The 27659-nt window shown below is 44.1% G+C and overlaps 1 protein-coding gene across 2 annotated transcripts in view; it reads right to left on the bottom strand.

Annotated features, from left to right (window-relative positions):
* Window positions 1-16572, bottom strand: part of Thrap3 (thyroid hormone receptor associated protein 3) — a 39143-nt gene extending 22571 nt beyond the window's left edge. Inside the window, exons 1-2 of one of the 2 annotated variants that reach the window (XM_005084375.4) lie at window positions 16427-16572; window positions 391-558 (exon numbers count right to left, since the gene is read on the bottom strand). In XM_005084375.4, coding sequence (XP_005084432.2) covers window positions 391-527 — 137 coding nt within the window. In that variant the 5' untranslated portion in view covers window positions 528-558; window positions 16427-16572. Of the gene's footprint in view, window positions 1-390; window positions 559-16328 lie in introns of both variants that reach the window. The other variant, XM_013123867.3, reaches the window with a different exon arrangement.
* Between the last annotated feature and the right edge of the window lie 11087 nt (window positions 16573-27659).

Raw genomic sequence — 27659 nt, 5'->3', positions numbered from 1 at the left:
ATTAAATATATACCCATGATCTCTGGTAAATTCCTAAAAGTTAACTGAGTTTAGTGAATTATGGTTTCTCTCCAATGCAATGATATTAATACTATTAATCCTTAGTTGTCCTTTCATTGCAGATAAGTACATTTGGCTTAAGCCTTCAAAATCATATTAGTAAAGATAAGCAACTATATGATTTCAACCAAGGAATTTAGACACAAAATACTTTCTTCTAAAATGAGTGGAAGTATCCATGGTCAAAGAACAAACAAGAATTTAAGTAAACAGCCTGACCACGAAAGCCCACCGTAGCTGCTATGTGATACGAATAAAAGTGACAAAAGTCCTCCAATACCCAAAACAACACAATCATCATCGCAAACCTACAAACCCAAACCCCCTTACCTCAGCCTGCGCTTCCTTGACCGGGAGACAGATCGGCTTCGAGACCGAGACTTGGAAAATGATCGAGACCGAGATCTGGATGCAGATCTTGAGCGAGAAGAGCGAGACCCAGACTTGGATTTGTTTGTTTTTGACATCTTGGAAGAGAGGGTCACTGTTCAATAATACCTAGTAAAAGAGAATACATTCAATCAAATGCATGAGTCTACAAATCCCAACTTCTCTAAGCACTTGGTGGGGCAGGGGTGGGGGGTCTGGGCACAAAAAATTATTTTAAAAACCAACTCATAGCCAGGAATGGTCATGAACACCAAAATCCTAGTACTTGGGAGGAGAGGTAAGAAGATTGGGGAGGGGGACCTAGAGAGATGGCTCAGAGGTTAAGAGCACTGACTGCCCTTCCAGAGGTCCTGAGTTCAATTCCCAGCAACCACATAGTGGCTCACAATCATCTGTAATGAGATCTGGTGTCTGCTTCTGGCATGCAGACATACATAGAGGCAAGATGTTGTGTTCATAATAAACAAATAAATCTTAAAAAACAAACAAAAGAGATGGGGGGGGGTCCTGTGTAGTTACAGGCCAGTCAGAGCTTCATAGTGAGACCCCAACTCAAAAACCAAACAACCTTATCTTACTTTTCATTTTTAGATTATTTGGGGCTAGAGGAATAGATGAGTGGTTAAATACTACTGCTCTAACAGAGGACCTTAGTCAGTTCCTACCACACTGTGGCTCACAACCATGTGTACCCTGCCTGTACGTGCAGGCCAGGAGAGGATGTCAAATCCCCCAGAGTTAGATAAGACTTACAGTAGACTATTTTGAGTTGCCCAATGAAGGTGCTGGGAATTGAACTCAGGCCCCCTGCCATAGTATAAGCTCTCAATTACTGAGCCGACTCTCTAGCCCAAGATTAGATTTCTATCTAGTAATCAGAATTCAAGGCCTAATACTTCCATGGCAAGCATTTTACCAACTCAGCCATCTCCCCAGACTCACTGATTTTTTTTGGGGGGAGAGCCTTTGTGTAGCCTAGGCTGTCTTAGAGCTAATTTGACCAGGCTAGTCTCACATTCAAGAGACCCATCTGCCTCTGTCTCCCAAGGGGAGGAGGATTAATGGAGTATACCACCACCAGGCTAGTCTCCATACTCTTTAGGAGAATCATACGAGTAAGTAGTCTCAAGGTCAACATACCTTTCTTTAATCACTATACTCAAGAAGAAAACACAGATCTTTGTGAATTTGAGGCCAGCCTGGTCTACACAGCAAGCTCTAGGCAAGCCAGGGCTGCAAAATGAGACCCTGTATTCCCCCTCCCCTGCCAAAAAGAAAAGAAAAAGACAGTGTCTCAATTAAAAATATCAAAAATAACACACATTTTGTATCTGGCTTTTATGTGAGTTCTGGGGAACCAATCTTAGGTTGCTAGGCCTGCACAGCAAACACTTCTCCCAGGGAGCACCCTCCTGGCTTCCTACTGGAATATTTTTATTCCTTACTGTACATTTTTATGATTTATGGAATGCGCTTGAGTGTTCTGCATACATGTCTATATGTGTACAAGGTGCATTCTTGGCACCCAATAGGCCAGCAGCAAAGGGTGTCAGGTGCCTTGAAATTCAGAGCTAGAGTTAGTGATGGCTGTAAAGAGGCATGCGCTATGTGGGTTCAGGGAACCAAACTAGAATCTTTTGCAAGAACAAATGGCTCTTAATCATTGAGCCATTTTTCTAACCCCTCCCTGAGATATTTATTATCAACAGAATCAAACTGTATGATCTGGAATACCAAATAAAGGGGAGAGAGAGAAAGAAGGCAGTACTTAGACATTCTTTTTGGGGGGGCAGTTCGAGACAGGGTTTCTCTGTGGCTCTAGAGCCTGTTCTGGAACTCGATCTGTAGACCAGGCTGGCCTGAAACTCACAGATCTGCCTGCCTCTGCCTCCCCCTCCCGAGTGCCGGGATTAAAGGCGTGCGCCACCAGCACTCGGCAATACTTAAGACATTCTTGTCAAACTAGCAAGATAACTGAGATATGGCTGAAACTATGCATGGTTCAGTTGGTAGAGTGACTGCCTCACACACAAGGCCCTGGATTCAATTTCCAAAGCAAATAAAACTATAAAACTTGAATATGGTGGTGTACGATTGTCACCCTAGTACTGAGGAAACGGACAAAAGGATCAGATGTCAAATAAAGGTCACACCACCTGACCTGTTCAAGGCAAGCCTAAAAAGCAGGAGACTATCTCAAAAGATGAAGGGAGGGAATGGAAAGAAAAATGGAGAAAAGAAACACCAGTTACAAGTTAAAACAGCATGCCCTATTTGTGCTGTTTGCCTCAGGGTAGATAGGGCAGGAAAACAGAGCTCAGGTGAAATTTTAAACGTGTTTACTATTTTCTTCACTTCTCCAGAGACTGTACTCTCCAGAGTAAAGGAAGAGGGAGAGAGGGGAAACAACATTAAGAACAGCTGTGATACCTCTAGGAAACACTTCAAAGACTCTGGATCCCACCTATATTCAAGAAGCAGTTACAAACCTCTTTCTGATACTTCTGCTGTTAAATAGCTCATATGCTAATTTAAATGCTCATATGCTAAGATCAGTAAAAAAAATTCTAATTCAAAGGTCTTACAATTTTTAGAGAATATTCACACTTGCATCAAACACTTTCTTAAAGGATAAGAATCATTCTGGTAATTTTACTGCTGAAAAAACTTGAAGATTCTTAAAATCTGCATATGTTATAAAAACAAAACTACGCAGATACAAAGTATTGAATATTTTTTGTTTGTTTTTAAGACAGGGTCTTATGTGGCCCTGGCTGGCCTGGAATTTACTATCTAGACCAATATGGACTCAAGATTTCCCTGTTTTTCCCTGTTTCTGCCTTCTGAGTGCTGGAGTTAAAGGCATAGCTATTAATTTTTGAATTATATGCAATTTGGTTAAGATTTGCTTTTAAATAAGCAACAGATACAAACATATTATTTGTATATTTATATTATACATTTATATATTATTTGTAGATCATATATTTGCATATATATTGAAAATAATCTAGCACAGCATGGTGGGAGAATGACCAAGTTAGTTCTTGTGACTCTAAAGGCAACAGGATTCTAAGTTTAAATCTTAACTATATTAACTCAATCTCATAATACAACAAACATCTACAGGAAGAAACGTTTCCAACAGTTAACAGGGATAACATTATCGCTGCAGAGTAATAAGGAAGGCCACCTGGAAAAGACCACGGAAGGTCAACAGAGAGAAGGACATTTCTTTCTTCAGATTTATTTGTAGCTAACAACTTTATAAACCATTTCCTCTCCGTTCAAAAAAAAATTACAGCCAGGAGGTGGTGGCGCACACTTTAATCCCAACTCTTGGGAGGCAGAGGCACTTGGATCTCTGTGAGTTCGAGACCAGCCTGGTCTACAAGAGCTAGTTCCAGGAAAGGCTCCAAAGCCACAGAGAAACGCTGCCTCGGAAAAAACCAAAAGAAAAAAAATTACATTCCACAAATTAACAATACTAATTATCGGGCTGGAGAGGTGGCTCAGAGGTTAAGAGCACTGACTGCTCTTCCAGAGGTCCTGAGTTCAATTCCCAGCAACCACATGGTGGCTCACAGCCATCCACAATTCAATCTGGTGCTCTCTTCCAGCATGTATGCAAAACACTGTATATGTAATAAATAAATAAATCTTAAAAACTATAAAAAAACAAAACAATACTAATTATTTTACTTATTTTTTATATTTTCCAGACTGGCTCTGAACTCCTGACCCAAAACAGAAGTTCCTGCATCTGCTCCCTAAGTAACTAAGAATACCGATACATATAAAGAACACCTGAAAATTCTACTGAAGTGCCAGATCAATCTGGGCTACACAAATACACAAGATCTCATCTCACAAGCCTCAATAAAGAAAACTATAATCATGCAGTGCTAGCACTGCTTTTAATCCCAGGCAGGTGATCTCTGTGAGTTCTAGGACAGCCAGGGCTACTATACAAAGAAACCTGTATGTGGGGGTCAGGGTGGTGGGGATGACAATGACAACTATCTGCTAGAGATAGCAGTACCTGCCTATAACCTCACCACTTGGAAAGAATGAGGAAGTCAGGGTTAAAGGCAATCTGAGCTCTGCATAGCAAGTTCCAGGCCAGCATGGGTTACAGGATGAGACTTTGTTTCAAACAAGTAAACAACTTTAAAAAAGATTAAAATACAGCAATTAAGAAATAACAAACCAAAAAAAAAAAAAAAAAAAAACCAAAAAGCCGGGCGGTGGTGGCGCACACCTTTAATCCCAGCACTCGGGAGGCAGAGGCAGGCGGATCTCTGTGAGTTCGAGGCTGGGATGGACAGACAGCCTCCAAAACAATACAGAGAAACCCTGTCTCGTAAAAACCAAAAAAAAAAAAAAAAAAAACATAACAAACCTGTCATAATACTGACATTGAACCAAGTTATGATTCACAGTGGTTCAATCCCAAAAGTCAAGTCTGTGCTCCCTTTTCTACCCTTGGTATTTCTTCATATGACAAACTGGAACATCAAGTAACTAGTTTCAGAAAATTCATGCTAAACTGTGCAATAAAAAAAAAGAGGAGGCAGAGGCAAGCAGATGTCCATGTTTGAGGGCAGCCTGATCTACAGAGTGAGCTCCAGGACAGCTAAGGCTACACAGAGAAACCCTGTCTCAAAAAAACTAGACTGGGTGGAGGGTGGTGTTCAAGACTTTACCACCTCAAATTTAAGAATAGTAGCTGATTCCTTTCTAACAGAACTGTGATTCACTACGGTTATTCTGGGCTCCAACTAAAGCCAATCTTAGATCTTCTAAGAGAGCTCAGTCTATATTCTGTAAGTGGGTGGGGAATGTGAACTCAAGCCCAACTATCAGCCATCCACTAATAACAGATATTACTCTGGCTTCTTGTTTAGCTACTGAAAACTGTTTTCCTTCTTGAAAATATCAACACCCATATAGGTAAGTCAAACAATCTTTCTTACTGTTACAAATGGCCAACTAAAATCTAAAATCCCTAACTGGTACCAAGAAAAGACCTGGGCTCCCCAAATGAGAGCAATTTACAGAAATAATTTCTCTCAAATAAGCCAAAACCTTTATTTGTAGAGCAAGCGTTTTTTTCCTACTCTACTTGCTGATCAATGAGGATCTGAAGCCAGGAATGGTAAAAGAAGCCTTTAGTCTCAGAACCAGGGAGAAAGGCTGTGAGGTTTAGGCCAGCTTAATGTACATAAGGATTCAGAACAGCTCTTTATTACTGACAAGAGATTTGAGCTGCTCTTAAAACACACACACACACACACACACACACACACACACACACACACACACACGATCAATTCTGAAATTCACAGCAGAAGAAATCATTTCCAATTCACACATTCTGACCCTTTTTAAAAACCTAGCCAATCTACCTGAAAACAAAGGCACTAACCATCCAGGCCATTTAACTTCTAAATGCACTGAAACGCATGTGGGGTAATACACCAAGAAAAACTGCAAGAAGCATCAGGTCACGGGGAGAAGTGGTGATCCCACTGGTGAGGGACTCTGCTGGCTTCTTCCATCAGAGCCAGTCAGCAGGAGATACCTTCCACCAGTGAGTCCTATCACATCTCAAACATCATCTTCCACTGTTTACTTTTTAAAGGGACAGGACCATATTACTTCTCAGTAATTAGGAAAGGCAGAAAAAAAATTTATGTGTTTTCAATGGAGTACACAATACAGTAGGCAGAGGGGGACTGATTATGTCAAGGCTGATTTTCACATCAGAATCTCGGATTTGTACATTTAATGAACATATTAAACAACTTAATGGATAGCTAACCTTGTCAATTTGACGGGGCTTAGAATCACTATAGAAACAAATCTCTAGTTCTGTCCAGGAGAGTTTTTTTAAGATTAGGCTAACTGAGGTGGGAAGACTCATCTTAAATGTTGTGGTACAATCCCATGGCCTAGGGTGAGACAGAATAAAAAGTGAGAGGAACACAAGCATCCATCACTGCTTCTAACTACCTCCCATACTACATGACTAGAGCACCCCGTTCCTGCTGCCACAGCTTCCCTTAGGACAGACTGCATTCCTGACAACTGTGACCCAGAAGAAACTCATCTGCCCTCCAGCTGCTATTCCTTCACATTATTATTATTATTATTATTTGGTTTTACGAGACAGGGTTTCTCTGTATTGTTTTGGAGGCTGTCGGACCAGCCCGGTTCCTTCACATTATTAAAGCTATTCAAAACTTAGAATAAGGACTGGAAATACTATATTGCTCTACAAGAAGAATTCTTGTCTGGTTCAGTAAGTTCAATGCCAAGTACTACCAAAAATAAAGATAGTATAGTGAAGTATGGAATAATGCCAGGAATGGAGGCCCAGTCCTGTTATCTCAACATTTCCAAGATCAAGGCAGGAGGGTTGGGCAAGAGACTGTCTCAAAAAACAAAACCACACTAAACACTGTGCTGAGAGTGGTGGTGCATACCTTTCATCCAGCACTCAGGAAGCAGAGGCAGGCAGATCTCTGTGATTTCAATCAGTTGGTCTACATATGCAGCTCCAGGCCAGCCAAGGCTATATAAAGTAAGACTGTCCCCAAAACAAACAGATAAAAAAACCTAAATTAAGAGGCTGGAGAGAAGCCGGGCGTTGCTGGCGCACACCTTTAATCCCAGCACTCGGGAGGCAGAGGCAGGCGGATCTCTGTGAGTTCGAGGCCAGCCTGGTCTACAGAGCGAGTTCCAGGACAGCCTCCAAAGCCACAGAGAAACCCTGTCTCAAAAAACCAAAAAACAAAGAAAGAAAGAAAGAAAGAAAGAAAGAAAGAAAGAAAGAAAGAAAGAAAGAAAGAAAGAAAGAAAGCATACTGTTCTTGCAGAAGACCTGCGTTTAGTTCCGGGCATCCACACTGGGCATCTCAAATTTTACAGATCCAGGGGATCCAATGCATTCTTCTCATTATTCTATCAAGACTCACTGAACACTTTCTGCCCTATGCATGCCTTGTGTTTGAAAATAAAACTGACAAGTTCCCTGTTCCATTGTAATTACAGGTAGAAAATTGTTTCTGGTAATTTTCTGATTTATTTTGGTAAACAGTGGTAAAAACACTAGAGATCTTTTCCAAATTGCATCACTTCTTTGTAAGTTTTCTTGCTGTTAATAAGGATAACATCAATTAGTTCATTATGACACAGCATACTAATATAAGATGTTAACTATAGCAGAAAACTAGGCCCAATGTACAGAGAAACCATTCTAGTAACACTGTGACCCACTCACCCTCCTAATTCCAAACTAAGAAATCCTCAGTCTCCAGCACCCTAGAATGAGTCTTTATTAGGGGATAGAGATACTACTAAGAAATACAACTGTATCCTTATAAACAGAACTTTGGAGACAGATATGCAAAAGGAAAACCTAAGACACAAGACGACGACCAACCATAAACCAAGAAAAAAAATCATTCCCTTGTAGCTCTCAGATTGAACCAACAACCTGTCAATACCATGATTTTGAACTTCTGACCTAAAGAACTATCAGACATTAACAACAATGCTGTCTAAATCACATTTTGTTACAATAGCTACAGCAAATCCATTAACTCTACTACCTGCACAATTTTCTGGGATTTTGTTTGTGTTGGTTTTACAGTTTATTTTTACTTATTTTACCTGCATTAGTGTTTTGCCTGCATGTATTTCTGTGTGAGGGTGTTGGATTCTCTGGAACTGCAGTTACAGACAGCAGTGAGCTGCCGTGTGGGTGCTAGAAACTGAACCTGGGTCCTCTGGAAGAGCAGCCAGTGCTCTCAACCACTAAGCTATCTCTCTAGCCTGATTTTCTGGTAAAAAACAAAACAATAAACAACAAATAAATAAATTAAAAAAAAAGAAAAAACTTTTCAGAAAGTGTGTGTGTGTGTGTGTGTGTGTGTGTGTGTGTGTGTGTGTGTGTGTGTGTATTAATAAAAGGCCAGGAATAGAAGTACCCCTATCTGATAGCTAAGACAATCCTAGCTCAACATACTTTAGTCACAGCATTCTGGCAGAGGCAGGTCAATCTTTGAGTTCAAGGTCAGCATGGTCAACAGAAAGCCAGAGTTACACAGAGAAACTGTGTCCTGAAAAGAAAAAAATCAAAACAAAGAAAGCTGAGAATTGCCGTGCAGTGGTGGCGCATGCCTTTAATCCAAGCACTGGTAGGCAGAGGCGGAAGATCTCTGTAAGTTCGAGGCCAGCCTGGTTTACAGAGTTAGTTCCAGGACAACCTCCAAAACAATACAGAGAAACCCTGTCTCGAAAAAAAAAAAATCCCCAGTGTAAGCAACTTGTTATGTTTTCTCCTGAGAATGTCCTCAATACAAAGGGTCTATTAAGACCATGATCATTTATGCAATTAATGTTTCATCAGTAGAGAAAGAGAATGAACAACAAAGCTGACAGTTTAGAGATATTTGACTCACCCCAGAGGCTCCTCTTGTCCCTCAGAGAAAGTGACAGCAATCTCAGTATGCACTTTAAATGAGTAAGCATTACCACTGGGAATATTTTCTCATTTCTTAGAAAAACTCTGAGCTTTTCTAACTTAACTAATGGCCTATGGTGTCCTTTCAGTTCTTATCAAACTTGGCAGTCAGTTGTGATAGTAACCATTTTTTTTAAAGATTTATTTATTATGTATACAGCATTGTCTGCATATATGCCTGCGGGCCAGAAGAGGGCACCAGATCTTATTACAGATGGTTATTGAACTCAGACCTCAGGAAGAGCAACCAATGCTCTTAACCACTGAGCCATCTCTCCAGCCCGATAGTAACCATTTTTTAAAAAATTATTTAACCTTATTTTATGTGCATTGGTGTGAAGGTATCAGATCCACCAGAACTGGAGTTACAGACATGGCAGTTGTGAACTGCCATGTGGGTGCTAGGAATTGAACCTGGGTCCTCTGGAAGAGCAGTCAGTGCTCTTAACCACTGAGCCATCTCTCCAACCCCGATAGTAACCATTTTTTAAAATCAATTCATCCCCCTCCCAGTGTGTGGACATACATTCATGTGTGGGTGCCTACAGAGGCCAGAACAAAGTGCTGGATCCCTTAGAACTGGAGTTACACATGGTTTGCCCTATATGGGTGTTGGGAACCAAATTTGGGTTGATCACTGGTCCTCTGAAGAGCAGCAAGTGCTCTTAATCACTAAGCCATTTCTTCAGCTTTATCCATTTTCTTAAAATTATTACCAGAGTCAGACTCACTGGTGCAAACCCAGGTACTGGGGAAGTCCCAGCTACTGGGGAGGCTGAAGTGGAATATTCCAAAGACTGAATAGGTCATGGACTCTATAACACACAATCACACACACCCCCTTTAATACATAGCTATTCACTTTTGTTTTTCAAGCCAGGAATACAGGTTTCTCTGTATTGCTTTGGAGTCTGTCCTGGAACTCGATCTGTAAACCAGGCTGGCCTCAAACTCAGAGATCTACATGCCTCTGCCTAACTAGTGCTGGGATTAAAGGCTTGTGCCACCAACACACTGCACCTTTGTGGGTTTGGTTTTTTGTTGGTTTTTTTTGTTTTTTGTTTTTTTTTTTTGGTTTTTCGAGACAGGGTTTCTCTGTATTGTCTTGGAGGCTGTCCTGGAACTCACTTTGTAGACCTGGCTAGCCTCGAACTCACAGAGATCCACCTGCCTCTGCCTCCTGAGTGCTGGGATTAAAGGTGTGCACTGTTTTTAAGACAGGGTCTCACTATAAAGCCACGGATTGCCTGAAACATAAAGTTTCTTTTTTCTTTTTTAATGAGTGAAGTTATTAAAATTCTTTTACCACCAAGAGTTTACCTTAGAACTTGAACTGCCTCTGAAAAACACTAGCAGCACCATTGGCTTCTCCAATTTAGTTGGTGTAACTCTGGAAGGAGAGGAAGTGATAAAATGCCTACAATACCTCAAAGATTCTATTATTGCTTGAAACCCACAACAAAAATCCTACTTTAGAGGAGAGCTGGAGAGACTTATTTGTGTGTGTGCTACCTATACCTAGCCCAGATAGCCTTGAACATGTGATCTTCTTACCTCAGCTTCAGAAGCTGCCGAGACTAGAGGAAGGCGCCACTACACATATGGCAAACACCTCAGACAAATAACCCAAACTCTTGTACTTAGCCTTTCCCTTTGCTTGGCCTTCTGTCTTCTGAGGCAGGCTAAGCTATGCAATTACAACATTCCAGATGCTACATACAATAAACCAGGCAGAACAAAAATGGATACTCTGAACATAAGCCAGCTAAAAAAGGCAAGGGCAGAAGCAGATCAATGTCTTTTTAAAAAGGTACTGCCTTTTAAAACTCCTTGGGCTTCAGTTCCAAAACAAAGTATTTCCATGTTTTAGGGTCCCCTCCCTTTAAAAAATCTTTTTAATATATATTATCAGGCCAGCCACAGTGGTGCACGCCTTTAATCTCAGCACTTGGGAGGCAGAGGCAGGCGGATCTCTGATTAGTTCCAGGACAGCCTCCAAAACAATACAGAGAAACCCCGTCTCAAAAAAAAAAAAAGGAAAGCCAGCCTGGTCTACAGTGAGTTCCAGGACAGGACAGCCAGGGAGAGAGAGAGACCTATCAGGATATATTATTTGAGAAAAAGTATTTTCAATGAAAGGGAGAAAAAAAAATCAGAAAACAAAATTTTAAGGGGGGGAGAAAAAAAGAATGAATAAAGTCCAAAGAAATGAGACTCTGGTAAGTGCTAAAGTCTGTGGCAATCAGGAAAAGAAATAACTGCTGTAAAACAGGTCCACAGCATGACAGAACTAATTTTTCAAGAGCAGTCTGAATCCATATTTACATATCGGTTTTTATTTATTTAAATGATATATTTTACATGCATTGGTTTTGCTTGCATGTATGTCTGTGTGAGGGTGTCAAATCTTGGAATTACAGACAGTTGCTGCCATGAGAGTGCTGGGAATTGAACCCCAGTTCCTCGAATAGAACAGTCAGTGCTCTTAATCGCTGAGCCATCTCTCTAGCCCCATATGCCTGTTTTTTACATGCTGACAACTAATTCAAATTTTAACTCTGTGTGAGACAAACAAAAATCAATTTGCAAACTGGATTTTGTCTTTTAAACCTCCACCATAACAAGAAAGACATGACTGTTCCAGTGGCAGCTGAGGCAGATATACCCTATACTATCAAACTTAAAAAAAAAAAAGTGTTCCAGCACTCGGGAGGCAGAGGCAGGCGGATCTCTGTGAGTTCGAGGCCAGGCTGGACCGACAGCCTCCAAAACAGAGAAACCCTGTCTCGTAAAACCAAAAAAAAAAAAAAAAAAAAAAAAAAAGTGTTCTTTAAGTTCTTAGAGACAAAGGACAAAGTTCTTCTCTGTGTAGTCCTGGCTGTCCTGGAACTGGCTCTGTAGACCAGGTTGGCCTCAAACTCATAGAGACGCACCTACCTCTAGCTCCCAAGTGCTAGGGTTAAAGTTGAGCACCAACACTACCAGCTAGCTCATTATGACTTTTCAAACTTCATGCAATAAACTTTGATCATTCTAATCCCCTCTATAATTCCTTCTAATCTCCCTCCCCTCTCCCCTAGAGCAGTGGTTATCAAGCTTTTTTTTTTTTTTGGTGGTACCAGGGACTGAACCCAACAGGCTAGTATTCTGCCACTGAGCTCTACCCCCCCCTTTGAGACAGTGTCTATCTGCCTGATGTGGAACTCTCCCTATGTAAACCAAGCTGGCCCCAAACTCATAGGCCTGCTTCAGTCTCTTGAGAGTTGGGATTAAAGGCATGAGCAACCACAATTGACCTTTTCTTTTGAGATGGGGGTCTTCAAAGTTGCCAGGCAGGCCTTGAACTAGCAATCCTATTGCTTTAGCCTCTCACTCAGCTAAACTTTTTTTTTGACATTTAGATGGCTATAAGAGAAGACTTTTTAAAAATGTGTTCACTGCACAAAAACTACAGAGATCTTGAGCCGCTTAAACTCTGTGAATCATACAGTAATACTGTCCTGACTAGAGAGCACAAAACTAATCCCCCAAACTCTATGCTTCTTCATATACCTCAACCCATCATTCTACATCTCCAATACCACCTCCAGCCCAGACTTGTAACCTGTTTGTTACACCCCTACAGTGTACCCAAGTTCTACAAGTCATCCAACATATCTATCTCTTCCCAACCTCACTCACAAATCTTGCCTGTCTTCATTTGTACTAGTGAAAAAAAATCCCTTCACCAACCTACCAATCTCTCTAACTCATCTTGAACAGTCATACCTGTCAGCTTTCCAAGGGGAGAGGGGACGGAGGGAGGGAGGGAGGGAAGGAGGGAGGGAAGGAGGGAATCCATTCCTGTTTGAGCACCTGAGTACTCTCTCTAATACCCCACAAAACTGGTTCCTCACTTCCCTCAAAAAGTACTCTGGCCAGGCATAGTAGTCCACACATGGTCCAAGCACTGAGGAGGCAGAGAGACAGATGCATCTCTGAGTTCAAGGCCAGCTTGGTCTACACATCAAGTCCCAGGTCAAAGATACACAGGAAGATTCTGTCTCAAAAATAAAACCACACACACAAAAACCCCACTCTGATGACAGCTATTAGGTCTTTCTTAATGCCTGTGGGCATACTCTGCTGAAGACCTCCATGCCCCTTTTCTCAATTTCTAATTTACCTGCTCACATTTTGCCCTCTACTATCCTCAAAACAGCTGGGTGGCAGGCCTTGAACTAGTACCAGTGCTTCCTGCAGTGTATTCAGGCCTAAACACACAAGCTGAGAAATGGGTAAGCTGCCAGGCACTGTTTGTTGACCCATTCACCCACTCATAGTCAAGTAGTTCACTGACCCCAGATGTTTATGAAGCAAACCACCAAAATCTAGTATTTGGCCCAATAGCATTAATTACATTTCCTTCAATTCACTGTATCATAATTCTCAAAAGAAACAGGGTACCATTCCAAAATATATAAAAGCCAGACATGATGGCTGATGTCCTTGAGACATCAGGACAGCCTAGACTACAGAGACCCTGCAAACAAAAAACAAACTTTAGTTTTCAATCCCCCAGGCAGACTAATCCCTCCTTTGTGCTAATGTTGGATACACTCCAAGATTTTCTCCCGAAATTAACTAATACAAAGTAGATTTTCATAATCCATACTTACTTTTTTTTTTTTGAGAGAGGGTCTTTACATGGGCTTAGTTGTCCTGGAACTTACTAAGTAGACTATGCTAGCCTTGAACTCAGCAATCCACCTGTCTCTGCTTCTCAAGAGATGGGATTAAGGACATGCTGCTCTACCAAGTCCAGCTGTCCATTGTTTTTCTTTTCTTTAACACTGAGGACAAAACTCTTAAGAAAGCTAGCTCTACCACTGAACTACACTCCAGGACTGTGACATAGCTTCACTGACTAACCCAAACTCAGTATCAAGTGCCCATAATTAATACCAGAGATTAATACAAGGATGACCCCAACTAAGAATCTAAGCAATAGTGGAGATGCCCTTACCCTATAATGAGATTGATAACTACCTTAAATGCCATCCTAGAGCCTTCATCCAGTAGCTGACAGAAACAGAAGCACACACCCACAGCTAAGCACTGAGCCGTACTCCTGGAATCCAGTTGTAGAGGCAGAGGGATGAGCAAAGGGGTCAAGACCGTGCTGGAGAAACCCACAGCACAGAAACAGCTGACCTGACCAACTGAGAGCACACAGACCCCAACTGTAAAGCTGGGGAACCAGCACTGGACAGAATCAAATGTGGGTGCCAGTTAGGAGGCCTGGGCAGTCTATGGAACCTCTAACAGTGGAGCCAGTATTTATCCCTAATGCACAAGTGGACTTTGGAAGCCCATTCCCCATGGAGAGATACTCTCTCAGCCCAGATACACAGAGGAGGGCCTAGGCCCTCCCCTAAACGATGTGATGGACACTGATGATCCCCCATGGAAGGCCTCCCTCCTTGGGGAGGAGATGGGGAGGGTTGGTGGGGGGTGGGAGGGAGAGGGAGCTGAGACTGATATGTTTCTAAATTAAATAAAAAATAAATACAAAATAAAGAAACAGAAGCACTAACAATTACCAGAACCCACTCAAATTAAACTGTACTTAGTTTGCAGACTAAAATACCAAACATACTTACTAAGTGTGCCTATTCACCTCAGCAGTCATTAACACTCAGGAGACACAGGCAGAAGGAAAGACCCTACCTAGACTGGCTCCAGACCTGGTCTCTAAACCAGTCAAGTCAATCTATCCATCCATGTTTAAAACTGGAGATCCTTCATGGGTGCTAAAAGAATTGAAAAAACAAAACAAATGGCATTTTCTGTAAGTCTCTCTCTGTATCTCTCTCTGGTAGCTGCCCAGCTCTGCAGACCAGGCTAGCCTCTAACTCACAAGATCCACCTGCCTTTGCCTCTCAAGTGCTGGAATTAAAGACATGTGCTACGATTAAAGGCAAGAACCACCACACCCAGCCATGTAGTAACCTTCAAACAGTTCTGGGAGGCAGTGAAAGGCTGGGATCTTGAGTCCCAGGCCAGCCAAAGATACACAATGAGATCCTGTCTTTAAAAAAAAAAAGGGGGGGGCAACCAAGCTGGGAGTGATGGCAAAAGCCGGTAAAATCATCACTACTGAGGTAGATGGAGGGTCAAGAGTTCAAGGCCAGTCTCAACTACAGAGTTTACAGGCCATCCTGGACCTCGTCTTAGACCATTAAAATTTTTTTAAAATAAAAAACATACGATCATGCCTTCTTTTTGGTGTCATTTAAGTACTAACATTAGTTCAGGATACACGTCTGCAAACAAAGAACTAAGCCCTGTTTTTCCACTAGTTTCAAGGCACCAGCCATCTTTAGCAGAGTTATACAGAATATAAAATACACATCGAGCTGTCTACCGGAGCAGACAAGAGACAGTATTTCCACAAACAAAACGAGGAAAGGTCTGAAAAAATGACAGTACGCTACTACATGCCTTACCACTCAGGACCCACAGAGGGTGACAGAGGCTAAGCGATCTTCAGTTAATCTCACCGAATGTTACAAAAACCCACTAAAGTTGCCAGTGCTGGGCACTGCCATTTTAGAAAAGCAACAACTGCAGTACCTGAAAGTGAGAACTGAAATTTAAAATCATAAGTTGATAAAGTCGACTTTATTTATTGGCTCTCTGCTACACTTTTTCCTTCAATCCATTTAACAACCTCCCTGTTAACACTGCACTCGCATGGACGGCTTCCAACTTCTGGGGCACCAGTGTTGCCGCCAACTACCGCCGCCACGCTCCACCCGTTAAGATTCAGAAGGGCAAAGAAAACAGAGAAAAGCTGCTTAAGTGTGGAACGCGACGGCTCCTCATTGGCAGGACACAACCCAATTACCACTGGAATGCAAGTCAGCCTCACTTGCAACCCAAAGGTTTTGAAAAGTGGGAACACTATTTTTCCGATAGGAAATAAATTTGGATTACGCCTTTGAGACACAAGGCGGGAAGAACATTTGAAACGAAAATAACAACATTTAGCGCATATCAACCACATGCGCCCTGGAAGACAGAACCAGCCCAATCAAAACCAAGTGGGGGAAGGGCGTTTAAGAGTTCCCAGAAAAACAATCCAAATAATGGGGTTCGTCCGATCAGGGGAGGGAGAAGGTGAAATTGGGGGCAGCCGTCCCTCCCGCAGAGTGCAGACAAGTTTGCGAGCGGTTCCAGAGAGAAGACGGCCGGAGCCCGACGAACTAGGCCGGAGCGGAGGGAAGCTGAGAAGGGCGGGGAGGGGGAGGAGTCGAGCGAACAGGCCCGAGCAGAGCGCGGGGAGCCGCCGCAAGCTAGGCCTTACCCTCGCCGGGGACCAGCCGCCGCTGAGAAAGGAAAAAAGAACGAAAAACACAGGGACCAGTCGAGGTGTCCTAACTACCATCAGCTGCGTTCACTCACCTGGGCCCGCCGAAGCGACTACAGCAGCAGTCTCGCAACGGCACAACCGGCCCGAACCTCGCCCCCGCCCGACAGCGCGCCCCGCGTCCCCGCTCTCAGACGACGACGGCTACAGCCTCCGTCCGCGACCTCCTGGGAAATGTAGTCCTAATGTCCCCGCTCCTGGCTCACCGGACGTGCTCTCGAACTCTATTTCCCACAAAGCAAAGCGAACGTTGGGCCCGCCGCTTTGCGTCACGCGCCCCCTGATCGACGGTCACGTGGGCGGCTGCGTTGCATCCCCTCCCCCCCAGCCTGGGTGGCCTGAGGGGAAGAGGGAGGGCAGTGGACGGAAGGGGCGGGGACGTTGCTGACGCCACTGCCCCCACCATTTTGGAGAGGCCTTTCTGGCGGCTGAAGGAGGACCGAGCCCCACCCACTCGCTGGCCTTTCCGCGCCCTGGGAAGTTCTCCCGTCCGGAGGCCACCCGGAGTCTTGGTTTCCATTCTCCAGCATGCTCTCTTCCCGCTTTGTGACCTTGAGCAAATCGTTGTTGCATAAAGTGAGGTTCCTGATTTGTAGCTCACAGAGTTGTTGGGAGGCACTTGATGAGCACCAGGAATCCCGAAAGGACAACGGAAAACGAAGAAGAGTTCTTGTTTTGATAGTGTGATCTCGGGGGACCTAGAAGCCCGGATGCACAGCCCTCTTTCCAGCAGGCGCCTCCGTTTCATGACCGTGGGAACCCAAAGAAGTTTTTGTTTTGCGTTTTCTTTTTAAAGACAGGGTTTCTCTGTGTAGCCCTGGCTGTTCTGAAAACTAGCTCTGTAGACCAGACTGGCCTCGAACTCACAGAGATCCTCCTGCTTGTGCTTCGAGTGTTGGGATTAAAAGCGTGTGCCACCACCTCCCGGTTTCGCCCAAAGAGGTTTTTAAGAGCGTGGGTCACGGAAGTAAGTTATTCATTACCTGTTGAACCACAAATACTCTGGAAAGTGAAGTCCTGGAATGGGAATTTCAAACAAATCTCCTGATGATTCTGTTTTTCGAGACAGGATTTCTTTGTGTAGTCCTGGCTGTCCTGACCTTGAACTCAGAGATCCACCTGCCTCTCCCTCCCTAATGCTGGGATTAAAGACATGTGCCACCACCGCCCAGCTGCTTTATTTTTATCTTATGTACATTGTTTTTTTTGTGTGGGTTTTTTCCCCCTGTATATATCATGCATGTCTGAGGGCATCAGTGTAGGGAAAAGGGACCAGTCAAAGAAACACACTTTGACCCTGCAGCCAGAACCAAAGAAATGTACCCTGACCCTGAAACCAGTGCCAAAAGAACACACTTTGTCCCTGGAATCAGAGTCAATGAAAGAAATGCACCCTGGCCCTAAAATTACAGCCAAAAGGCTAAAAAGGACCAGAGAAAGAAACACACTTTGGCCCTGAAACCAGAGCCAAATCTGACCCTAATCCTGTGCAGAAAACTAACCAATTCTGGAGCAGAGCTCTAGCCAATCTGAGCTCAGCACTAAAATCTGACCAATCACTACACTGGCAAAACCTCCCCCCCCCCCAAGAATCCGTATATAAACCCTGTGTATGTTCAGCTTGGCTGGTCTAGCTGCTTCCTTCCAATGAACCCCTTTGATGAGCTTTGGGTGAAGATCTTTTGCATCAGAGCAGAGACGACCCTGAGCAGAGCAGAGCTAGCAGGGCTGTAACACTTTTGCATTCTGCTCCCCCCCACCCTTCGCTCTCTGGGAGCAGAGCTGAACTGTAACAACCCCCTCCCCTCCCCAGAAACCTCCTGCGGAGCAAAACTGCTACACTGAGGAACATCCCAAGCTGGAAGACCCTGTCCTGCTGGAAGAGAGCCTATACACTGGGGAAGCCTTTCACTGAGGCAAGGCTGTAAGCTGCTAAACTTACTACAACCTGTGGTGGTCCTTGACTTCGGAGCTCCAGGATACCTTTCCACCTGAGCTGTGTAACAGTATTCTGTGACCCCGAGTGCCAGAATACCTGACCCATCCCTATCTGCCAGAAATGCTTACAATCAGTGTTGTTAAAATGTTAGGTTTACCCACTAATGAGACACAAACCATGAGTCAACAGTCCCACGTGGAGTTTTATTGGTAAACAGGGAAGGAAAAGGGTAAGAGATAACCAACCCTCGCAGAGCTGAGAGAGAAAAGTAAGAGAGGAGGACGAGAGGAAGAAGAGAGGGTAAAAGCGGCAACACCCCAGCTTTCTCAAGTCCCCCCAAATGGTCAACTCCCCCAGGGCAGCAGGAAACCTTCTTTTTTTGTTTGTTTGTTTTTTTTTTGTTTTTTTGTTTTTTCAAGACAGGGACAAAGCCGGGCGTTGGTGGCGCACGCCTTTAATCCCAGCACTCGGGAGGCAGAGGCAGGTGGATCTCTGTGAGTTCGAGGCCAGCCTGGTCTACAAGGGCTAGTTCCAGGACAGCCTCCAAAGCTACAGAGAAACCCTGTCTCGAAAAACCAAAAAAAAAAAGACAGGGACAAGTTCTCTGTATTGTTTTGGAGGCTGTCCTGGAACTCACTCTGTAGACCAGGCTGGCCTCGAACTCACAGAGATCCGCCTGCCTCTGCCTCCCGAGTGCTGGGATTAAAGGCGTGCGCCACCACCGCCCGGCACAGGAAGCCTTCTTAAGAATTCAATGTCCTTATTCCCTAACCTGCCACATCTGACACCCCCACCTCTTAATCATAAAGGTGGGAATTAAAGGTTTAGACATTACACTGGCCTGCCCTGTTACCTGGCAAAATGCACACAGGCAGCACTCTGGCCAGCCCAGAGTTCCTGAGAATCAGTCTGCACGGAGGTGCAAAGGACCTCTTTAAAGGACTGACCCCTGCCTGCTTCTGCTCTCTTACTCTCTCGTCTTTCTCTCTCTCGTCTTTCTCTCTCTCTGTCATGTCTGTCTCCCCCCTTTTGATCTCACTATAATAAACTATGGTTAATGTGCTCTCCATGGCTTGTGCTCCTTCCATCATGCAGGTTCTTATTCCATATTTAACAACAATCGGAGCCTCTGGATTACAGACATTTGTGAGCTGACGTTGTGGTTGCTGGGAATTGAACCCGGGTCCTCTGGAAGAGCACCCAGTGCTCTTAACTGCTGAGTCATCTCTTCAGCCTCCCTACCCCCTCTTTTTTTTTTAAACTTTGATTTTTAGAATAGCTCTTCTTCTGTATCCCAGGCTGTCCTGGAAATCACTAGGTAACCCAGGCTGCCCCTAAACCCAAAGCAGCGTTTCCTATCTCAGTTTCCTGACTACTGAGATCTCAGATGTGAGCCACCAGGTTTCATTTCTCATAATCACGCCTACAAATTTGATCTGGGTTTTACAGCAGGCTGGTTTCCTCTGCAGTGGCTTCGTAGTGAACTCATGAAAGAGTTCAAATGTCACCTTTTCTGCCATGCTTTTGCTAGCTACTCCAATCTCTGTGCACTGTTATTAAAGCATATGCTTTCTCCGCACCAGACTGTGAGCTCTTTGAGAACACAGATGAGTTTCAATCGATTTCTGCACAAATCAGGTCAAAGTAGACAAAGTACACATCTGTCATCTGTTTGTCGTGAGAGAACTGTGGTCCGGAAGCTCTCAGCCTCACCAGTATTCTTCCGCCTAACTCGAACTCTCCTCCTCCTGGGGCGTTTCTTTCAAGCAGCATACTAGGTGGTACCTCTTGAGACATTCCGTTTCCATTTAATTTTCAGTTCACAGGTTTTCTGGCTATCTACCCACACAAAATACTGCAAACACAGTGGTAAACTAAATGAGAACCACCTGCCCCCTTCTCTGGCCCAGAGGCTATTCCACGGGTCTAGTTTTCACGCTTTCTTCTCATCCAGTCCGTCTCAGGCAGTCTCCTCTCCTCCACTGATGCGGTAAGCTCATGCCCTCTACATCACTCCATTCTCTGAACCCGTTAGCTCAATTCTAACTGTTTGGGAGCCATCGTGCACCCTGGTTTTCCACAGGAATGTCAAACTCAATTTGTCTAGAACAAGCGCCTTCCCTCCAGCACAGCATTTTCTAATTGACTTGTAGTTATTTGTGTGTTTGCATTCTTTGGTTGGCTGGTGGTTGTTTTGTTTTTGTTTTTCAAGACAGGGTTTCTCTATGTAGCCCTGATGTCCTGGAACTAACTCTGTAGACCAGGCTGGCCTTGAACTCAGAGATCCTCCTGCTTCTGCCTCCCACCTGCTGGAGTTAAAGGCATGTGCCACCACTACCCAGCTCTTGTGTCTGCATTCTTTACTAGGCTTTGAGCTCCTCACAAGGGAGAAAACAATTTAGCATCTTTTTTTGTTGTTGTTTTGTTTTTCTTTTTTGAGACAGGGTTTCTCTGTGTAGCTTTGGAACCTATCCTGGAACTCACTCTATAAACCAGACTGGCCTCAGATTCACACCTCTGCCTCCAGAGTTCTGGGATTAAAGGTGTGCTCCACCAGCACCCAGCTAGCACTCCTTTTAAAACGTTTTTAGAGCTGGAAAGATGACTTAGAGGTTAAAAGCCCTGGCTGCTCTTCCAGAGGTCATGAATTCAATTCCCAGCAACCACATGGTGGCTTATAACCATCTATAATAAAGTCTGGTGCCATCTTCTGATGTGCAGGCAAATATGTAGGTAGAACATTGTATACATGATAAATAAATATTTTTAATTATTTAACTTTATTTTATGTGCATGAGGTATCAGATCCCCTGGAACTGGAGTTATAGACAGCAGTGAGCTGCCATGTGGGTGCTAGGAATTGAACCTGGTTCTTCCTGAAGAACAGTCAATGCTTTTGACCACTAAGCCATCTCTCTAGCCCAAATAAATAATTTTTTAAGAAGTTTTTATTTTTGGACTGGAGAGATGGCTCAGAGGTTAAGAGCACTGGCTGCTCTTCCCAGGGTCCTGAGTTCAGTTCCCAGCAACCACATGGTAGCTCATAACCATCTGTAATGAGATCTGATGCCCTCTTCTGGCCTGAAGGCATACATGCAGGCATAACTCTGTATACATATTAAATAAATAAATCTAATGTTTTTATTTTACATATATTTATGTATGGAGCAGACACACCCATACCACAGCAAACACTGGAGGTCAGGACAATCTGTAAGAGTCAGTGTCTCTTCTCAACTTGCATCATATGGTTCCAGGGGTCAAACTCAGGTCATCAACATGGCAGCAAGCACCTTTACCCACTAAGCCATCTCATTGCTTGCCCTTCATATTTTTAAATTATGTTTATTTATGTATATGGCTGTTATACATAGAAACACTATCTCAGAAAAAAAATACTTTCCATGCTAGGTTGTGGGGAGGCAGAGGCAGGTGGATCTCTGAGTTTGAGGCCAGCGTAATCTACAAAGTGAGTTCCAGGACAGCCAGGGCTACACAGAGAAACCCTGTCCCGAAAAACAAACAAAAACAAGAGAGAGAGAGAGAGAGAGAGAGAGAGAGAATGAGAAACTGAGGTAGAAGGGTTAAGGCAAGTTTGAGGCTAGCCTGACCTACTACATAGTTGCATGACTTCCTGGTCTACAGAGCAAGTGCCAGGATAGGCTCCAAAGCTACAAAGAGAAAAAAAAAAAAAGATTCGGGAGAAGTTTCAGGAGCTGAGGGACTCAGTCAACCCTCACCGCTCGCTTTAGCAGCCTAGAGTGGAACTACTTTCCTACTTCAGTGAGCTGTGTTCCATTTCCCTCCACATAGGCCAGGAAGTCTTTCCTGAGGCCTGGGGGAGACTGCCTCTCCTTTCTACCCTCGACTGTTTTCTTAGTTCAGAGCCTAGTCTGTCAGTTGCCAACACTGGGGTGATCTTTAATTTGTAATTTGCATTCTGGTCTTCTTGATGTGGGTGTGTTCCTTCCTGCCTGCCTCGGGGTATGGACAGAGGTTACTGAAGGCTTAGGGTTGCCAGAGCAAAACCAGAAGTTGCTAGGCACCAGAAGACAACTACCAGCTGGGGCTATTGTTTGTTAAGGCCAGACTCCAGGAGACTCAGAGCTGGATTATTCCAGAGCCCACGAGGGCTTCCAGATTGGTGTGTGTGTGTGTGTGTGTGTGTGTGTGTGTGTGTGTGTGTGTGTGTGTGTAGTACACCCATCTGAGAAAACCAACACAAATCTAGCTGTCTTTGTCACTGTGTCTGTCCTTGAGTGATAGAGACATTGCATAGTTGTCAGTGAAAGAAACAGCTCTCTTCAAAGGGGATAGGTATAGTTTATTCTGGAATCAAATATGAATGACCATAGATGGGACACAGATTTAGATCACCTGGAATTTTATGTTCCAATGTGGTAACAGTTTGAAGTTTTCTTCGGAACAGAAAAAGAAAGCAAGAGACTTTTCAAATACATTGGTAGAAATATGTAGGCAGGTATAGAAAAAGGTGGACATACCCCTCTAGGCCTCAGATGCTGTCTTTGAACACTATTAGCCTTTTAATAAATGAAGAGGGCCTTCGTTAGATTAGTACATTTCTAAAGGCTGTGTCTGCCAGTCACAGAATATTAGGTTAGACGTGAGCAAGGAATGGGGGCTAAAGAAAGCCCAAGACAACTGGATTAGACTGTGGACCTGCAAGTTTGTTTTCTTTTTTAGAGATTTCTTTCTTTATTATACAATGTTCTGTCTGCATGTAACCCTGCAGGCCAGAAGGGGGCACCAGATTTCATTATGAAAGGTTCTGGGAATTGAACTCAGGACCTCTGGAAGAACAACCAGTGCTCTTAACCTCTGAGCCATCTCTCCAGCCCCTCAATACTGAAGTTTTAATCAGTTAATCAGCCATGTAAAAGTTTTTTGCCTTTTTTTTTTTAAAGACTGGTTTCTCTGTGTATCTCTGGCTGTCCTGAAACTCACTCTGTAGACCAGGCTGGCCTCAAACTCAGAGATACCCCCCTGCCTCTGCCTCCCAAGTGTTGGGATGAAAGGCACACAATACAACTGCCCTGCCTATGTAGACGTTTTAAAAAGACTATAAGAGCCGGGCGTTGGTGGTGCACACATTTAATCCCAGCACTAGGGAGGCAGAGGCAGGTGGATCTCTGTGAGTTCGAGGCCAGCCTGGTCTATGGATAGAGTTCCAGGACAGCCTCCAAAACAATACAGAGAAACCCTGTCTCGAAAAACAAAAACAAACAAACAAACAAAAGACTATAAGGATTTGTAGAGGTGGCTCAGCCGTTAAGAACAGTTAGTTGTTGCTCTAGCAGAGTGTTTAGTTGGAAGCACTACCCCCCCGAAATCCCCCACCCCACCCCACCCTGCCCCCCTCTGGCAGCTCCTCCCCCTGAGATGCTCAGGACCACGCCTACAGGGTATTTAAGACCCTGTCACATGCTTCCCCACCACCACCATCCAGGAGTTGGTTTGCTTACATTAAACCTGGTTTTATTAATTCAACTTGATTTGGTTTATTGCATCAGTGGAGAGACTTTTATCAGGGTACAGAGGACCCAGGTTAGATTCCCAACACTCATACAGTAGCTCACACCATCTATAGCTCCTATCCCAGGGGATCCAATGCCCACTTCTGACCTCCAAGAGCACCAGGAATGTACATGGTGCATACAAAACGTGCAGGCAAAATACCCATAGACATAGAATAATAAAATAAATCTGAAAAAAACAAATTCAGCCAGGTGGTAGTGGTGCACACCTTTAATCCCAGCACTCAGGAGGCAGAGGCAGGTGGATCTCTGAGTTCAAGTCAGCCTGGTCTACAGAGTTAGTTCCAGGACAGTTTGGGCTGTTACACAAAGAAATCTATCTCAAAAAAAAAAAACAACAACAAATAACCAAACAAACAAAAAAGCAACTTAGAATCCAAAGGGTGCTGGAGAGATGGCTGGCTCAGAGGTTAAGAATACTGGCTGCTCTCCCTGAGGTCCTGAGTTCAATTTCTAGCAACCACAAGGTGGTTCACAACCATCTGTAGTGGGATCTGATGCCCTCTTCTGGCATAAAGGTGTAAATGCAGATAGAACACTTGTATTTGCATACATATACATACATACATACGTACATACATCTCCAAAGATAATAATGTTGGGTGGATCACTTCCTAATTATTTGACTATTTTGTTTTGTTTTGTTTTGTTTTTGGAGCAGTTTTGCTATGTTGTTTGGTGTGTGTGTGTGTGTGGGTGTGGGTGTGTGTGTGTATACCATGTGTGTGCATGCCTGTGGAAGTCAGAACTGGGTGTTGGATCCTCTGGATCTGGAGTTATCAGTGACTGCCATTCCAAGATGGGTACTGGGAACTGAACTTGGGTCCTGTGTGGAGGTCAGAGAACAATTTGCAGGAGTCAGTTTTCTCCTTTCACCATATGGGTCCTGGGGACCAAACTCAGGTAGTAAAGCTTGACGCAGGCTCCTTACCCACAGAACCATCTCAATGATCCTTCTTTATTTTCCTATTATCAATTAGTGTGATAATTTGAGACAGAGTCTCCTTATATAGCCCAGGCTAGCCTTGACCCCAGGGTCTTCCTGTCTCAGGGATTATAGGTGTATACTGCCAGCCTGGAATTATCAGAGCTCCTAAGGTTGTTCACTTGTAGGTGGTGTGAACCCTACATAGGTGCTGTACTGTGTGTACCTCTTCCCAGCACCACCTGCAGTAACTTCAGGCTGATGGTTTGACATTGGCTTTGAAAACTGGAGAATTCTACAAACCTTGTGCTTCTGGAAAGCATCCCACCCCCCACACCATCTGTATGCAGCCACCAGCATGTCAGAGAGCTCCAAAGCCTCACTATGATTGAATTTCCCAGCAGCTTGCGTGGCAGAGAGTTTCCAATAGACAAGCTGATTTAGAATGACTAAAGAAGACTAAACACATAGGTGAAGCTGATTATGGCCTTCTCATTCTCTTACCTCCAACTCCTGAGTGTTAGGAATTATAGGCTGCATCACCATACCCTGAAATGAGGCGTTTCTTTTTTTTTAAGATTAATCTATTTATTATGAATACAACACCCTGCCTCCATGTATGCCTGCACGTCAGAAGAGGACACCAGATCTCATTATGGATGGTTGTGAGCCATCATGTGGTTGCTGGGAATTGAACTCTGGACCTCTGGAAGTCCTCTTAAGGAGTGCTCTTAAGTCAGTGCTCTTAATCTCTGAGCCATCTCTCCAGCCCCAACGTGTTTCTTATATATAATTCTATGGAATAAAATGCATGCTTTTAAGGATGTCGAGATACAAACCAAGCACTTGGAAGACAGAAGCAAGATGATTGCTTTAAGTTCAAGGCCATCTTGATCCACATAGTAAATTCTTTTTTGTTGTTGTTGTTGTTTTGTTTTATTTTTCGAGACAGAGTTTCTCTGTATTGTTTTGGAGAGCATAGTAAATTATAAGACAGCCTTTGTCTTGAAAAAAAAGCCAACAAGCAAAATATATGTTTGTTGCTGTAAGTACCTTATGCACACCTCTGTGCTCAACTTTCTTCTCTCAAAGAGCATGTCCCAGCACATCACAGGACACACTGCTATACTTTCTAGATGGAATGAAAATAGATACATAGCTGGGCAGTGGTGGCATGTACCTTTAATCCCAGCACTTGATGGCCAAGCAGGAGAATCACTAAGTTAGAGGCCAGCATGGTCTACAGAGTGAGTTCCAGGACAGCCAAGGCTACACAGAGAAACCCTGTCTCAGCAAAAAGAGTCGGGCATTGGTGGCACACGCCTTTAATCCTAGCACTTGGAAGGCAGAGGCAGGCAAATCTCTGTGAGTTCGAGACCAGCCTGGTCTACAAGAGCTAGTTCTAGGACAGCCTTCAAAGCCACAAAGAAACTCTGTCTCAAAAAACCAAAAAAAAAAAAAAAAAAGAAAGAAAGAAAGAACCAGCTTGGGTTTTGCATTGCATAGTTGTTGGCAAAAGAAACAGTTCTCTCTTCCAAGGGAATGGGGTATAGTTTGTTCTGGAAGCAAATATGAATGACCATGGATGGGAGAGCCTTCTCAGGGGACATTCGAGATTTGGAGATGGTTCCATTGTATTTGTTTGTTTTTATAGATAGGGTTTATTGTGGCTGACAGTTCAGAGGTATCAAGTCCACCTCAGCAGAGAAGGCATAGAAGCCACAGGACAATGCAGTAGAGAGATCCCATTTACCCACATACAGGAAGCAGTGGAGGCTGAGACACTTGTTGTTTATGGCAACAGGAGTGGATGGGTGCACTACTTGCTTGTGATTTGCAGAGGGCTGTGAACAGCCTGCTTTCCTGACCTGTCTCAGAATATCCTTTTGCAGTCAGGCAGTGGTGCAGCACACCTTAATCCCAGCACTCAAGAGGCAGAGGCAGGTGGATCTCTGTGAGTTTGCATCCAGCCTGGTCTACAGAGTGAGTTCCAGGACAGGCTCCAAAGCTACAGAGAAACCCTGTCTCGAAAAACAAAAAACAAAAAATTCTGTTTCAAAGTCAATAGGACCAGGGACACTAGGACCCAGATGCAGTGAAGAGCAACTCAAACAAGGCAAATCTTAGAGCACACCAGGCTGAGGGCTGCTGACCTAGATTACTGCCCCTCCCCACCCAGCAACAATCTCCATTTTTCTCTGTGGGCCTTCCAACTCTTATCTAGTCTCTGACCCGTCTGTCTCTTTGGTGATGTCCCTGTTTGCCCCTCTGTTTATCTGGTCTCTGTTTCTCACTCTGCATCTTGCCATATGTTCTGGTAGGATTCTTGCTTTCTGTGTCCGGCCCAAGCCTTGAGCATGCATACTCCTCACCCACAGGAACTGCTCCAGCTACCGCTGCCTGGGAGCTGGGCCAGGTGGCAGGCAAAGAGGGTGGATGAAAAGCCACGGAACCTGGAAGCCTCCACTCTTGCCACCCACCCCGTCTTTCCCTCTGTGTGTCCAACCCTCTGTGCCCTCTCCATTGACCTCCCCCCAACACGTACACACATAGCAGCTCCCTAAATTTCTCATCTTCGTTAGTCCAATAGCTGTTCCAAAACAAGTGGGGACTGGGTAGTTCCTCGATCTTGGCCCCACCCTGGGTAGCAAGTGACATCAAACTCATGACTGCCACTGAGCCTAGTACCCTCTAAAGTCAAAAGACCTGAAGCCCACCAGGCGTTGGTGTGCACACCTTTAATCCCAGCACTCGGGAGGCAGAGGCAGGCAGGTCTCTCTGTGAGTTTGAGGACAGTCTGGTCTACAGAGCGAGTTCCAGCACAGCCTCCAAAGCAATACAGAGAAGCC

The sequence above is a fragment of the Mesocricetus auratus genome, unplaced genomic scaffold (assembly GCF_017639785.1).
Source record: "Mesocricetus auratus isolate SY011 unplaced genomic scaffold, BCM_Maur_2.0 Super-Scaffold_100014, whole genome shotgun sequence".
NCBI classification, from domain to species: Eukaryota; Metazoa; Chordata; class Mammalia; order Rodentia; family Cricetidae; genus Mesocricetus; species Mesocricetus auratus.
The sequence above is the reverse complement of the archived record's forward strand: the minus strand, read 5'-3'. Positions and strand labels throughout refer to the sequence as shown.